The sequence below is a fragment of the Rhinolophus sinicus genome, linkage group LG06, assembly GCF_036562045.2.
Source record: "Rhinolophus sinicus isolate RSC01 linkage group LG06, ASM3656204v1, whole genome shotgun sequence".
NCBI classification, from domain to species: Eukaryota; Metazoa; Chordata; class Mammalia; order Chiroptera; family Rhinolophidae; genus Rhinolophus; species Rhinolophus sinicus.
The window spans coordinates 42,321,905-42,338,974 of NC_133756.1; the positions used below are offsets into that span (position 1 = coordinate 42,321,905).

A 17,070-nucleotide genomic window follows, 5' to 3' on the forward strand; every position below is an offset into this window, starting at 1 on the left:
TTTATTAAGCCAGATATTAAAGAGATGTACAAAAATGTTACCCTTCTCCATTATTCAGTATAAAGACTCCAGATCTTTCCTCTAATGTAGCTTTAAAAAAATATCCTTACATTTTATTTATGTTTGCAACTTAATTTTATTAGTGACTTCATCAAATGAGAGCTTACCAATTTTCTTTGGTTATTTTAATGTCTTCCCCAGAAAGAATAAAAGGCAATAATTATGGGGCTTACTTCTGGGCATAAATTCTGAGGGGATATTAGGATGTATTGCTTAGTGTTTATGATGTGGTGATTGGAGCTAGAATAGGATTTAAGTATCTATAAAGTACTTGCGCATTATGCTGAAATAGATGTTGCACAAAATACATAAAGCAGACTTTATACTGTTTAAGATCATGGAAAAACGCTGATAATTGTTGAAGTTTGGTGTCATCCGTAATATATGGGTGTTGATTATATTAGTCTCTAATTTTGTATGTCTGAAATTTTTCATAATAAAAAGTTAAATAAAGAAGACAGATTAGACTGATATGTCTGAGACATTTAACAATATAAAAAAAATTAAAGTTTATGCCAGCTACATCTAGAAGCCTAAGTACATTTGGAGGTCAGAACCTAAAGGAGAAAAAACATGTCCATACTTAAGGTGAATTGGAGAAAGCCACCATCTCTATTTTAATTAGTTTGGAGAAATAACCTTATTGATAAAAAAGTAGCTTAAGAATCGTCTTGGAGGTGAAAAAAGGTTATTGAATATATTTGTCTACCTGGGAAGGTGAAAGAATGGGAGGAGACAGGGAAAGCAGAGAGGCTGAGGGAACCTGCAGAAGGGCTGACAAGCCTAGAGGAGAATTTTAATTCTGATCCATGATGCACTGCGCAGTTAATACCCACAGACCTGGAGTGTAGCCTAGACCTGAGGAGCACAGAGGGGTAGAGAATGCTGGGGTTGAGCAGACAGCCTAGTGGGCCTGCGTGAAGGCAGAAAGAATGGCAAGCTGGTACCCGCTCATAAGACATTAAAAGAATCGTGGCTAAACGTTACTCTGGTACCTTTAAAACCTCGATTTACTAATCATGTATACTTATAATCATTATTCCAGTAATATTTGTCAGTTAAGAACTTTGAAGAACTGCGTTTAAAACAGCTTCCCTGTAGCAACTGAGGTAACGTTGTCTTCATTACAGTTGGATTCTGGTACCTACTGAAAAGATTTCATAATTCGAAAACGTGTATCGGGGTTCTGAAGGAGAGAACACTGTTAAAGTGAATACTTTGAATTTTATAGCTTCTAATTTTGTAAGTGTATTCATCAAAAAGGTAGTGATACAAATGAATACTAAATATACATGAGCATTTCTGGCAAGCATAATTCTACGAACTTGGAGGAGAGGCTGGGGTCTCTGTGCTAAATGGAGAAGCAAATTCCATGTGAGTTTATAGACTAGTAAGTTAAATGTTTACTAATCTATGTAAAAAGTATGAAAGTGGGAGATGATAAAATGAGTCAAAGATTGAATGACTATTTGGAATTTGAGAGTGTTTCCAAAAGATTAATTTTAAAATCTTCTGTAAATGCCCAATAGAGGACTTAAAAATAGAGTACAGACAGTTTATTAAGGGAAGTTGAGTCAAAGGAATAGGATCTTTTACACTTCTCAGTTTTCATAATTACTACATGAATATTGAAAATCCTTCCATGATGGCTTTTGGGGTTTGCTTTAAATGATAATTTATTATTTAACAGGCATTGGAAAGGAACCAATGCCCTGTAATCTGGGAAGGGAGAATAAAGTCTGCCAGATGTGTAGAGGAAAGCCTGGATAGAAGTACGAAGTGCGAAATGTGGATGAGAATGGAAGTCATTGATCTTAGGCATCTAACTGGAAGGTAGGGGTATGGTGGATGCTTCCTTTCAATTCTGTACCAGGTATGGTTGACGTTAGAGCCCTAGTTGTGTTTGCAGATAGCAAAGCAGACTGGACCACTACAAGTCCTGTTTCAAGGCTTTTTGTTAGGAGATTTAACGTGAGAATAGGGATAGCATCCAGCTATTCAGTGCTGTATTTCTCAGTGCCTACCAGAGTGCTTGGCACTTAGTACATGCTTAATAAACATTTATGTAATGAATGAACTATTTATAGCATATTCCTACATAATGATAGTAATATATTCAGCAGTCCTTAAACATTTATACAGTACTTCACCTTGAAGCTGGCAAGATTTACTTATTCAGTAAACAATTATTACATACGTCTTCTATATGCCAGGGACATGCTAAGTGCCGTGGATACAATGCTGTATAAAGTACCGTCTTTACTCTCAAAGAGCACACATTCTGGTAAAGGAGGTGTCATTATCATACACTGGGAAATGCTACAACCCAGGTAAGCATGGGGGTGCTATGGAAACACAAGAGAGGAACCTAACCCAGTCTTGTAGAGTCAAAGAAGGCTTCCTGGAGAAAAGTGATAATTTAAGAACTAAAGGATGAGGAAGAGTTAGCTAAGGGATTAAGGGAATGGGCAGAACATTAAGCTGAGGGAGCTACCTGTGCAAAGGCTTCAGGTATACTAGGTATTTCAGTACGGGTGGAAGAGTGGGAGCGACATGTAGAGAGAGATGAGGCTAAAGAGGTAATTTAAACTACCGAAGTGCATTAAAACACTGAAGAAAAAGTGTAGAGTGAGAAGAAAAGAGCAAATACTGGAATCTGGGGCAAACACACCTAAGCAGACAGAGACAAAGAAGCCCTCAAAGGAGACAGACAAGGAATGGTCAGAGATAGGAAAGCAAAGGGAGAGAATGGAGCCAAGCAAGGAGGATTTCCCAAATGAAGGAGTGACCGGGGTGGCAGATGTAGCAGTGAAGTTCAGGAGGGAACTATCCATTTTCAGTTGGCAATGTAACGAGAAAATCATATAGAATGCCTAATTTATATATAAGACTGATGTTCATAGAAGTTACCTGGTTTGTCCAAGACCATACATCTAATAAACAACCTAACAGAAACTCTAATCCAAATTTTCTGGCTCTAACTTCAGTGCTTCTAATATCACTGTCTTCTTAATGTCTTTGAAAAATCAATAATTAATGGAGAAATTATTTTTAGGGTATGTTTATAATTTTGAATATTTTGCTACAAAGGTCTTTAAGCAACAAAAGGTATAATAGTTTGGATGGTTTCAAATTATGTTGAATTAACTTTTTGTCAAATTGAAAAATGCACAGGTTTGTAAATTTTTGTATGAGGGTTTATGAAAAGGTACAAGATTGAACCTGTATATGCCATTTGTTCTGAATTTTTTAAATGTTATAGTACCCATTTCACCACATATAATTATGATCATTTACATATTGAGCAGCTATTATTTAGTCCAATGCATGGTCCCTAGTTGGCTGATATAAGTAAGAGAGGGAGGCATTTTAGGCAGAGTTGAAGATGATTGTGGACTTCTAGGAGGAAGGGCATGAGTATTTAGAGCATTGTTGAGTGAATATGGAGATAGGGTAGTAGGAGAGAAAAAGGGGGTGGTTTAAGGAGACTGAAAATTTTCAGCTACAGTTTAGAAAGCATAATGGCTCCATTTTGTGACGAAAGGTCACCGTCTGTGACTCCCTTCCACAGCAACTTCCATGATGGACTGATGATTTAGTGTTGAAATTCACTAAAACGTGTGACATTCGACTAATTTTTGAACATTTCAGAGTCCATGGCATGACTTTGTTGGAATCAGTTAATACTTTTAAAAGCCTTCATAAAACCAAAATTCTCACTGTCATTATACAACTAAAAGTGAATTTGGTTACTCTAGGAACCAAATAATGTTAAATAATTATTTGGTTAAATAATTATTAAATAATGTTAAATCATGTTCTGTTAGATAAGAAATTCAGAAATCTTCTGTACTTTTGACAGTTTAACAGAATGATGAGATATTTCAGTGTTTTCCTTAATCAGGAGAATGACATACGTGTAAATACTGTTATTTGACTCCTCACTGTCCTTAATTACAATAGGAGTGCGACTGGCATGTCGTTGACTTGGCACTTTAAAGATCAGAGACCAAAACAGTCTCTGACTTTGTCACAAGTGAATGAATTCACTAAAATGAGTTCTAAACCACAACCAGCTGACAGTACCTGAGAATCATTTAAAACCTGACTCTGTGTTTCTGCTTAACTCCAAGTAATTCTAAGAGAATAACTGCTAGCATGAATCAATTTAAAAAGAAATAAAATTGCTTAAATAAAAACTCTGTGCTGCTCACATGGGGCAAAATACTATGTCTGACTTACCCAGCACAATGCTCTACTGCCAGTTGCCAGCTAAAGATTACAAATTCGCTAAATGTGGAGAATACTATCAATCATTCCTTTTTGGCTTCCAACATATTTCTACTGCTCAGAATTGTGGTTCTCAAATAATTGGATTAAAACCTTACGAACTAGTTGATATTCCCCTCCCACCCCCTATCCCCGCCACACACACCTGTTGTACTTTGGCATCAGCATAATACAGTGGGTAAGAGCGCCGACTGTAGTCAGACTGCCTGTTTTTATCCCACGCCCACCACTCATTAATTGTGTGGTGCTGGGCAGGTCACTTGACTTAGTTCTAAGTTTCAGTTTTCCCATTTGTAAGAATTTACAGAAGTCTTCAAATCTTATTAGACAAACTCCAAGACATTATTCCTGTACTAATATTTTAAGAAATTTTAAATGATTGGGCTTGGATATTTTTTTTTGAGGGTTTGATAATAGTATTTATCTTAGAGGATTATTGTGGGAAGTAAATGAAATAATGCTTGTTAACCACTAGGCACATTACCTGGCACACAGTAAAGACTCAATAAATGTTAGCTTGAATTATTTTCATCATTAATTTTATTCATATTGTGATCAAAGGATGTGTTAGTGAGATAGTGGGTTTAGAAAAGACAATACAATCAATGACTGGAACAGAGTTCTTTCCTGTGAAGTTACTAAACCAAATGTAGTCAAATTCATACCTTTAACCTGGGTTTAGCCCAGAAAGACAAAAGAGTTAGCAACTGAAATACACTGTTGTTTCTACCAAGCAGAGTCACACTTTTATAAAAATATCTATAAAGGAATCCTATAAATATTTATCTGCTTGATTTTGAAATTATTCTCTCTGACATAAAACTGTTTAAGAGACATGCATTCTATTGGTTTGTAATCTACACCTTAGAAAACAATTCCATTGTACAAAAGCTAATAAACTTTTTTGCTAAAACTTTATCCTCAAAATGCAGAACAGAGCAAACTGTCAGCAAAGGACCATTTGCTTATATTTTAACCAAACAAAATAAGGTTTAGTAATGTTCAAATTTTCACAAACTTTCAAAACGAGAGCTCAGAATACTGAAATGACATTTAAAAACCTATTTTAAGTGGTTTTACTCATAGTAAATTTAAAAATCAATCTTATTTTCTGAGTCTATAAATAAGTCAAGCTATAATTTGAAGATTTTTTTTTTTTTCAATTAGATGAAGAGGTGTGGCTGATTCATTTATCCTTCAGGAATACTCTTGACAGGCTAATTCTTCACTGTCACCAAGCCACACAATTTTCTTTCATTTCACCAGGGGAAAAAAGAAAAAAGTTCTTAAAAAAGAACTTTTTAAAGTTCTGTCTGGCCAATTAATTCAGCTAAAACTATCAATCCCTGTAATCCCATGTGAGATTGCTCAAAGTTTCCTCATACTCTTCAATATCTCTCTTTTAAATTACACAAATAATATGTCAATGTATGCTCACTGGCAGGGAAATGTAGATTTTTACTGAAGAGGGAGAACACGAATCATGAAATTAATGAAAATTATTGATACCTACTAATGTTAGGTATTATTTTAGAGTTTTTCATATATGTTATCTTTTCTAATCCTAGCTAGGAAGCAACAGAGTTGGAATTTGGATTTAGGTTTTATTATCAAATTGTGATTATCAAAATGTGAGGTGAAGGCTTGTATTAGTATGGGGGCAGTGGAAATAGTGAAGTAATATATAAGAACAAATTCAAAAGAAAAATTCACAAATCTTGATAATCTATTAAAATTTAGGAGATATAGAAGAATAAACCAGAAATAGCGTTAAGGTTTGAGACGCTATGAGAATGAAGGGTAGGTTTTGCTGTTTATGTAAGAAGAAATATCTAATAGGTAACTCTAAATATGATATAATGGCTCAGGTAAGAGAACAGGACTAGAGCTATTTGTTATTTTCATCTCAGGCACATAGAATTATATTGCTCACAAACCTTGGTTAATGACACACTCTCACCCATGCATGGTCTGCTTTTATTAGGTAATTGTGGTTAATAATATAATAATCACCCAAAGACCTATTAAATAACAACAGTTGGGACCTTGTTAATATTTACATGGAATCATGTCACACCCACCCCCATCATATTTTCTTGTCTCACAAAGAAAACTTTACCCCAGATGGCTTCACTGGGAAGTTCTTGCACACATTTAAGGAAAAAAATAATACCGATTCTACATGAACTCTTACAAAAAATTTAAATATTTCCCAACTCATTCTGTGAGAGCAGTATTACTCTGTTAACAAAAGCATATATTACAACAAAATAAAACTACAGACCATTGTAAACATGGATGCAAAACTTTTTAATAAAATTTTATCAAGCTGCATATATCATTATGTTAAAGGGATAATGCATCCTGACCCAATGAAGTTTATCCTAGGAATGTAAAGTTGATTTAACATTTGAAAATAATGTAATGCACCATAATAAAAATAAAAACCATACGATTACCTTAATAGACACAGAAAAAGCATTAGACTAAATTCAACATCCATTCTTGAAATTATTCTAGCACCATGGGAATAGAAAGAAACTTAATCTGATGTAGGGCATCTAAGAAAAATCTATAGCCAAAATCATACTTAACAATGGAAGACTTAACATTTTCTCCCTAAGATCAGGAACAAGGCAAAGAAGTCTGCTCTCACTACTTCTATTTAACATTGTACTGGAAGTTCTAGTGAGTACAGTCAGGCCATAAAGAGCAATAAAAGACATCCATATTGGAAAGGAAAAAGAACTGTATCACAGATGATATAATTGTCTCTGTAGAAACTCTTATGGAATCTAAGGAAAAAAACAACCCAATGGAACTAATAAGTTACTTTAGCAGGGTAGCAGGATATAAGATCAGAATACAAAAATAAATTATAATTATATATACTAGCAACACAATTATCAATTGAAATCTAAAAACAACACCATTTACAATAGCATCAACAAATATGAAATTATTTAGGGATAAACCTCACAGAAGATATGGAAGACCTGCACACTGAAAACTACAAAACGTTTCTGAATCAAAATTATAGATGTAAATAAATGGGGAGATACACTGTATTCATGGATCAGAGACTCAATATTATTAATATGTCAGTTCTCCCCAAATCCATCTACAGATTCAATGCAATCCCAATCAAAATCTCAGCAGGCATTTTTACAGAAATTGACAATCTAATTCTAAAATGTATATGTGAATGCAAATGATAGCCAAAACAACTTTGAAAAAGAACAAAGTCCAGGATTCCGGTCAAGATGGCACAATAGATAAACGCTGTGCTTACCTACTCTCACGACCACCAAAATGACAACTAAATTACAGAATAACCATCAGTGGGACTCACCTGAAGTTTTGCGGAACTGAAGCCGTACAACCAAGGACATACAGAAGAAGCCACCTCTAGACGGGTAAGAGGGGCAGAGACACGGAACAGGCTGGTCCCACACCTGCGTATGACCATCAAGGATATCTCAGCTGCAGAGGTCCTCCCAAGAGAAGCGAGGGGTCCCAGTGCCACACCCGGGTCCCCAGCCCAGAATTCCAGTGCCCAGGAGAGAAGTCCCCATAATTTCTGGTTGTGAAAACCAGTGGAGAATCAGGGCTGAGTGAGATGCGGGTGGCTGGAGTCCCAGGTGATTCTCTTAAAGGGACTGCACATGGACTTACTTGCTGATGGACTTGCACTGAGCTCCAGCACTGGGGCAGCAGCTCAAGAGGCGACAAGGACATATGGGGAGGAACTGAGTTGTTTCGTCTCAGGATGAGGACTGGGCAGAGGAACTGGGGAAGCCATTTTTATTTTGTTGAGCCCTTCCCCTCCCTGCGTGCAGACGCAGGCAGACGTCATATCTGAGTCTGCATCTACCTGGCTAATACTCTTGGCTCCACCCTGGTGATTCTGAGACCACGCCTCACCCAACTTTCAGGCACACCCAAGCTGCTTCCTGTGGCTTTTTCATGCAAACCACCTGCCTTGGTTCATGCTACAGAATTTCCTAAAGTCTCTCAAAGGTTCACAAAACCCAAACAAGCAGCATCTGGCTTTGGCATGTCCCGTACCTCTGGCTGAGCAATCCTAAGCCCCGCACTAGTGGCAGCCAGCCTGAGTTTGCAGTTTGGCCTCGACTCCCAAGGGACCTGTAAGCATAGCACAGGTGGCGGCCATCTGCAGATTGCTTTGTGGCTCATGCCAGGCGGCTCTGGGGCGGGCATAGACTGGGCTGAAGTTGGCCTGCAGCAGGTCCCCTGCCACGTGGCCATGAGGCTGGCACGGCCAGCGGCCATCTGTGAATTGAGCTGGAGCATCACCCAGCCACCTCCAAGGATGGCACACCCAAAGGGCACACTTGTCAGGCACCAGAGTCCTGCTAACGTGAATCCTGTCCATAGGGTCAGCCCCTCCACAACAGCTCCTTCACTATAATCACAACCAGTCCTCACAACTAATCAGCCTGAGGCTCAATCCCTCCAATGGATTTGCAAACAGCAACCAAGGCTCAACTATAACAGGAGGACACACACAACTCACCAAAAGGGACACACTTGGAGCGCTCAGCTCTAGTGGCCAGGGTGACTGGGCCACTGGGACCCGCAGTACACCTACTATCTAATGCTACTCTACTAAGACTGGGAGGCATAGCAGCCCTACCTAATATATAGAAACAAACACAGGGAGGCAGCCACAATGGGGAGACAAAAACCATGTCCCTAATAAAAGAACAGAACAAAGCTCCAGAAAAAGAACTAAACAAAATGGAAACAAGCAACCTAGCAGTGCAGAGTTCAAAATACTGGTTATAAGGATGCTCAATGATTTCAGGAAGAACTTCAGCAAAGAGATAGGAAACATAAAAATGGAGATAGGAAACATAAAAAAGAACCAGTCAGAAAGAATACAATAACTGAAAGAAGAGTATATTATGGGGAATCAACAAGAGATTAGATTAAGCAGAGGACTGAATCAGCAATTTAAAAGATAAGGTAGCAGAACACACCCAAACAGAATAGCAAAAAGAAAAAAGAATCCAAAAAAATGAGGACAGTTTAAGGAGCCTCTGGGACAATATCAAGTGTACCAACATTCACATCACAGGGGTACAGGAAGGAGAAGAGAGAGAGCAAGGAATTGAAAACCTACTTGAAAAAATAATGATGGAAAATTTCCCTAACCTGGTGAAGAAAATGGATATTCAAGCCCAGAAAGAGCATAGAGTCCCAAACAAGATGAACCCAAACCAAGACACATTATAATTAAAATGCCAAAGGTTAAAAACAAAGAACCTTAAAATCAGCAAGAGAAAAGCAGTTAGTTACCTACAACAGAGCTCCCTTAAGACTGTTTGACTCTCAACAGAAACTTTGCAGGCCAGAAGGGATTGGCAGGAAATATTCAAAGTGATGAAAAGCAAGGACATACAACCAAGATTACCCAGTGAAGCTATCATTTAGAATCAAAGGACAGATAAAGAGCTTCCCAGACAAGTAAAAGCTAAAGGAGTTCATCACCACCAAACCAGTATTACAAGGAATCTTAGAAGGATGTCTTTAAGACCAAAAAAAAAAAAAAAAAAAGAATAATAAAATGGAAATACATATCTATGAACAATTACTTTAAATGTAAATGCATTAAATGTTCCAATTAAAAGACATAGGGTGGCTGAATGGATAAGAATAAAGATCCATACACATACTGCCTACAAGAGACTCACACAGACTGAAAGTAAAGATGGAAAAAGTTAATGAAAATGGAAACAAACAACAACAAAATTTGGGGTAGCAATACTTATAGCAGAAAATATAGACTTCACAATAAAGGCTATAACAAGAGACAAAGAAGGATCCAATAATCCCACTTCTGGGTATTTATCTAAAGAAACCCAAAATGCTACTTTGAGGGTACATGTTCGTCCAGACGTTCAGTGTAACATTATTTACAGTAGCCAAGATATGAGGGTAAACAGGGTATCCCTGAATGGATGAATGTATAAAGAAGAGGAGAGGTGGTACATATATACAATGGAATATTACTCAGCCATTAAAGAATGACATCTTGCCATCTGTGACAACATGGATGGACCAAGAGGGTATTGTGCTGAATGTAGTAAGTTAGACAATGAAAGACAAATGTCATATTTCACTTCTAAGTGGAATCTAAAGAACAAAATAAATAAATGAAATAGATACAGAGAACATTTTGATGGTTGCCAGATAGGAGGGGGGTTGAGGGGAGGTGAAAAAGGAATTAAGAAGTACAAATTGGTGGTTACAATTTGTAACAAATTAGTACAAATGAATACAAGAAGTACAAATTAGTAGTCATGATGATGTAAAGTGTAGGGAATATAATCAATATATTGTAATAACTGTGTATAGTGCCAGGTGGGAACTAGACTTGTTAGGGGGATCACTTCTTAAATTATATAAATATCTAGCCACTATGCTGTACACCTGATATAATATATAGCATAGATAATATAGTCAATAATATTGTGATAGTGTGGTACAGTGTCAGATGGTAGCTGGACTTACCATGGTGATCACTTCTTTAGGTATATAAATGATGAATAACTATGGTGTACACCAGAAAGTAATACAGTGTTGTATATTAGTTATATTTTAATAAAATTTTAAGAAAATAATATTTAAAAAGAGAAGAAAGTGAAGTTACACTACTTTTTCAAAGCTTGTTATGAAGTACACTACTGAAGACTATAAGGTACACTAATCAAAGCATAGTGATGATAAAAAAAAAAGAAACTGTGGTATTGGCATCGAGGAAACAAATACATTGATGGAACAGAATGGAGAGTCCGGAAATAGACCCACACATGTATGGTTAATTTATTTTGACAAAGGTGCAAAAGCATTTCAGTGGAGAAAGAATACTTTTTTTCAGTAAATAGTCCTGGAAAAAATTGTTATCCATATCAGTAAAAAAAAATAAAAATGAACTGGCATCATATACAAAAATTAACGCAAAATAGATCAAAAGCCTAAATGCAAAAACCTAAAACTATACAACTTCTAGAAGAAAATTAGCATAAGTTCTTTGCGATTGTAGGTTAGGCAAGTACAACAGAAAAAGGATAAACCATGAAAGTAAATATTGATAAAATTGACTTTATCAAAATGAAGAATTTATGCTCTTCAAAAGACACTGTTAAGAAAATGAAAAAACAAGCCAAAAACTGGGAGAGAAATGTTTGCAAATCATGTATCTGATATAGCTTGTATCCAAAATATATAAACTATTCTCAAATCTTAAAATGGAAAAATAAACAACCCAATGATAAAATGGGCAAAAGGTTTGAATAGATACTTCCACTAAAGAATTTTTACAGATAGAAATGATACATGTGAAAAGATGTTCAATACAAAGTAATTGCGGTTTTTGCAATTATTTTTAACCTTTTAAACCGCAATTACTTTTGCACCAACCTAATAATTATCAGGGAAATGTAAATTAAAAGCATAATGTGATGTCACTACACAGCTTTATAATGTCTCGTAAATCAAGAAGAACATACCAAATGTTGGTGAGGATGCAGAGAAAGTATAACTCTCATACACTATTAGTGGGAAGGTAAAATGGTACAACCACTTAGAAAACAGTGTGGCAGTTTCTTACAAAGTTAAACATACATCTACCATAAGCCCTAGCCATTACACTTTATATACCCATGAGAAATGAAAGAGCATATGTACACAGAAATACTTGTACATAAATATTCATAACAGCTTTATTTGTAATAGTGTCTGGAAACAGTCAACAGATGGATGGTTAACAAACTGTGGTACAGTCATACAATGAAATAATATTCAGTAATGGAAAGGAATGAACTATTGATATATGCAACAACATGGATGACTCTCGAAATACTTATGCTGGGTGAAAGAAGCCAGACAATTGAGTACATACTATATGATTCCTTTTATAGAAAATTTAAACAAATCTACAGTGACAGCGTATTTGCCTGGGGGTGGGGTTGGGAGATGCAAGAAGAGGAGGGAGACAAGGGGCCTCAGAAATTTTCGAGGGGTAATGTATATAGTTATTCTCTTGGTGGTGATGGAGTCATGGGTACATGCATAAGTCAGAATTTATAAAACTGTTCACTTTAAAAAACTGTAGTTTATTCTGTGTCAACTGTACCTTAGTAAAGCTGTTTTTAAAAATATATATATGTATTTTTTAAGCCATAGATAAAATAAAACTCTAAAATGTATTCAATTACTCCAGAAGTAGGCAGGAAAAAAAGTAATGAACAAAAGCAAGGGGGGAAAATAGGAGACAAATATTAACATGGTAGACTTAAGTCCATTCATATGCATAATTACATTTAATGTTAATAGGCCAAACACTGCAATTAAAAGATATTATCAGAATTGATTTTTTTTAAGGCAAGGTCCAATTATATGCTGTGTCCAAGGGATGTATTACACATGAGAAGACGTAGTTGAAAATTAACGGCTAGAAAAGTATATACCATGCAAACTAAACTTAAGAAAGTTGGTGTGGTTATTTTGATATCAGATAAGTTCAAGACAATGAGATAAGAAGAGGGAAATTTCATACTGATGAAAGGGTCAATTCAAAGGGACGATATTACAATCATAATGTATATGCACTTAAACGAGTTTGAAATTACATGAAAGACAAATGACAGAATTAAAAGAAGAAATGGACAATTCCACATAATTGAAGACTGATAGAACTAGGCAAAACAAAAATAGTAAAGAGAAATCTAAATAATACTATCAACCACCTAGAGCTGGTTGATATTTATAGAATACTATACCCAATAACTGCGGAATACGAATTCTTTTCAAGTGTACTTGATATATTCACCAAGCTATTTTGGGCCATAAACTTACAAGAATCGTTTAACACCATGCACCTTGTTCCTTCTGGACTCTAAATCTTGGGAAAAGGAAATGAGGGTTATCACAATTTATTACTTGCCTGGATTATGTCAGTATTTCTTAAGAAGCAATTAACATGCTATTTCTGTTTACAAAAATGCTTAGCATATTTTAAAATTTAAGTTATTAAAATTTTTATTCAACACTAATATATTTTTTCAGGTGTGAAAATATACAAGACTTCGTAATCACCCCAAGACCACATAGAGGGAACATGAATGATATTTCCCAAAAGGCTGAGGTAAGTCTCAAAAGTTAAAAAAACAACAACTGGGGAAACATAAGGTTGACTGTAGAACTGCTAAAAGGGCAATTGTTTGGTGGAAAGGTTATATACGGAAGTTCCTAATACCGTAATATCAAGATGTAAAACCTCAGAAGAGGTAAAATTCATAGGCTGGTCTTGGGCCCAGTATTTTGACTGGGATTCCGAAGGGAAACACGGTTATTAAATTTGTGAATGATAGTGAAGTGGATGTGCTAGCTAGCATCTGAGTAGAATTTTAGTATCTTGATAACTTTAGAAGTTATTTTTTCAGTATTAAAAAAACAGATTTGATGTATACTCTTACGAGAAAGCTGTAATTCACTCTCAGGTGAGGTTCCTTCTTAGCACTTCTTTCAGCAGCTACAAAAAAAACTTCTTAGCCATTTTCTGGTTCTTGGCTGCAGTTACTGAGAGTTGTACTAGTAGAAAATCTCACTCTAAGCTATGCTGACACCCTAAAATTATAAATTTTAAAAAACCTTAAATGGCCAATGACACCATAAGTACATAATAAAATAGAGGCTGTGTATGCCACAGATTACTCAAGCAATTTGTCATTAACATTAGGAGGAAGGATTTAGTGTTCTGAGACACATTTTATTTACTGGAACTTCTTTTAGAGATCAGCTTAATTTTCAAAAACTTTGAAAATAATTTGCTTTCCTGGTTTTAGAGAGGAGGAGAATCTTTTCTCCAGTCTTTTATCAGATTCCTCCTTTGGGAAGCTCTTTTGCCATTTGGGAATTTCTCTCTTAGAGCTCACCCTAGTTGGAATGATACAGACTTCTTATACATTTTTAATGTTGGTTTAAAGGAGTTCTAGATGGGCAGTGCAACAGGAACAGTATTAATCACAAAGACCCCGGCACACCTCAGCCACAAACGAGAAATAAAGGACTGGCCTTCAGTTTGCTCATATTAGATAAGGAAACAAGCAAGAATGTTAATATGCGAAGTAGGCTTCAAACTTTAAAACCTGAACTTCTGCTTTACTTTCAACTTCATTTAATTTATTGAAATTAGCCTTGATATCTTTCAAGCAAGTGATAGAGTAGCATGATAAAATACCGGTTGTTTTAAATTAGAATCCAGTATTCAATTTTTATATTTTACTAGCCTTCAGTGTCAGTGGAATGCACTTACAAAATGTGACTTCTCTTCTATATATTTATAAAATTTTTACTTTCATATTTTCTGTAATTTCCTTTTTGTATTTAAACTTCAGAAACTATCTAATGAGATTCCAATGGTTCAAATAAAGGTTTCAAACTCATTTCTATTTTCTGTTTCAATAACTAGTTCTTATATTGCTTATTCTGATCTATCTTTACCTAATTTCTTCCTATCCTTTTTTTTTTTTAACTTTCTTCTCTTTATTTTCTTCTAACGAAGATTCTGCTTTCTTCGTCTAAACCTGTCCCAAAATCCTATGTGCCAAAACTTGGCAAAGGTGATGTAAAGGATAAGTTTGAAGCCATGCAGAGAGCCAGGGAAGAAAGAAATCAAAGGAGATCTAGAGACGAAAAGCAAAGAAGAAAAGAACAATATATTAGAGAGAGAGAATGGAACAGGAGAAAGCAGGAGGTTATTTCATTTTATTTCATTCTTGTGCAAATATTCGTTTTCATCTTTTAAATGTACATTGCATAAGTCATATTAACCACATTTCATATTAACTATAATTGAAATAATTTTCTGTATTTATAAGCTAATTTCAAACTCTGCATATAATATTAGTCTAAATTTGTGACATGCTCATATTCATTTATTTAACCATCTAGATTAAAGAAATGCTTGCTTCTGATGATGAGGAAGAGGTATCTTCTAAAGTAGAAAAGGCTTATGTTCCAAAGCTAACAGGTAAGAGATTTGAAGGGTAAATTGTAAATGAAATTGCAAAACTGGAAACATAGAAAAATATCAAGCATGTTTCATATATTCTTAGGAACTGTTAAAGGTAAATTTGCTGAAATGGAGAAACAAAGACAAGAGGAACAAAGGAAGAGAACAGAGGAGGAACGAAAACGCAGAATTGAGCAGGATATGTTAGAAAAGAGGAAGATACAACGTGAATTAGCAAAAAGGGCTGAGCAGGTACACTCTAAATGTTAAGTTGGTATTTGCTTCAGAAACTAATTATATAGAGTAAAACTAATCATTATGTTATTAAATATTAAAATATTTTAATGTAACATGAACCTATTAAGTAGCAGTTCACTTGAAAAGATCTTAAGCACAAATATTTAATATCAAATGTCTAGAAGAATACGGTAGACTGTGCCTATTTTAAGGTTGAATACTGAGATAACTTTTGTTATATACCATCTTATCATTCTGTCCATAGTCCTTACACTGTCCACATTCTTTATTTTTCTTGACATGTTAGAAGATTTTATGAAGAAGTAAGGCAATTTCACACACCCACAAGCACCTTACACAATGCTGGTCTTTTAATAGAAATCAATAAACACTTGTCGGTTATTATCAAACACTAAGGCATATTTAGCATATCTTCCTACTCAAGTATTTGAAACCAATTAAATCACACTTTATTTAATAATGGTATTATTAGCTAGCTTTACTTGTTTTTTTTTTTTTGTTGTTGTTGTTGTTTTTGTTTTTTTAAGTTGGGGATGGAAATAGCAGAGAGAGCAAATGTGTGACAGCCATTTCCTTTGTATAACTGATGCCCATAGCCACAGAGGACAACTTAGAATTAAAGTAGTACTATTGTGATTTTATATAGTCTGTTAATGAACTTCAAATCCCATATATTTTAGTTCAGAGCATGAGAATTAAGAGGCTGGTAAGTTCAAAATGCTCAAGAATCTGATCTAATTTCCAGAAAAAGCTAATCTCTCAAAATGATTAGTGATTATAATGACATAAACTTGAAGTTCTAATAGTCATATTTTAAATAAAGAGCTAATCAGTTCAAAAAATTTCTTTAATATATTGATATTTGTTTTACATTATAAATTATCTAGTCATAGAATCGAAAAGATGACAGAAGACAGTTTTATTTTTTATGTACTTCAACCTGATCTACCTTGGAAGATCAAGAGATGATAAAGTTTTGAGCTTTATGAGATAACAGTAGTCATTATCTCCTAGAGTTATAATTAAGATTACATGAGCTAATAAATGCAAAGCACTTAGAACAGTGCTTGGTACAAAGTACCGTGTTTCCCCGAAAATAAGACCTAGCCAGACCATCAGCTCTAATGTGTCTTTTGGAGCAAAAATTAATATAAGACCCGGTCTTATTTTACTATAATATAAGACCGGGTCTTACGTAACATAATATAATATAAGACCGGGTCTTACCTAACATAATATAATATAAGACCGGGTCTTATATTAATTTTTGCTCCAAAAGACGCATTAGAGCTGATGGTCCGGCTAGGTCTTATTTTCAGGGAAACATGGTAAGTGGGCTATACTTACTTAATGTTTCATCTAAATAATAATACATATAGATAAAATTGTCATGAAACCATTTTAGTTTCCCCTCCTTTGCT

The 17,070-nt window shown here is 35.1% G+C and overlaps 1 protein-coding gene across 1 annotated transcript in view; it reads left to right on the forward strand.

The window, feature by feature from the left end:
* Window positions 1–17,070, forward strand: part of NEXN (nexilin F-actin binding protein) — a 43,802-nt gene that overhangs the window by 8,444 nt on the left and 18,288 nt on the right. The window contains exons 3-6 of the mRNA XM_074334993.1: window positions 13,444–13,522; window positions 14,942–15,133; window positions 15,331–15,409; window positions 15,495–15,643. Of these exons, the coding sequence (XP_074191094.1) occupies window positions 13,444–13,522; window positions 14,942–15,133; window positions 15,331–15,409; window positions 15,495–15,643 (499 nt within the window). The remainder of the gene's footprint in view (window positions 1–13,443; window positions 13,523–14,941; window positions 15,134–15,330; window positions 15,410–15,494; window positions 15,644–17,070) is intronic.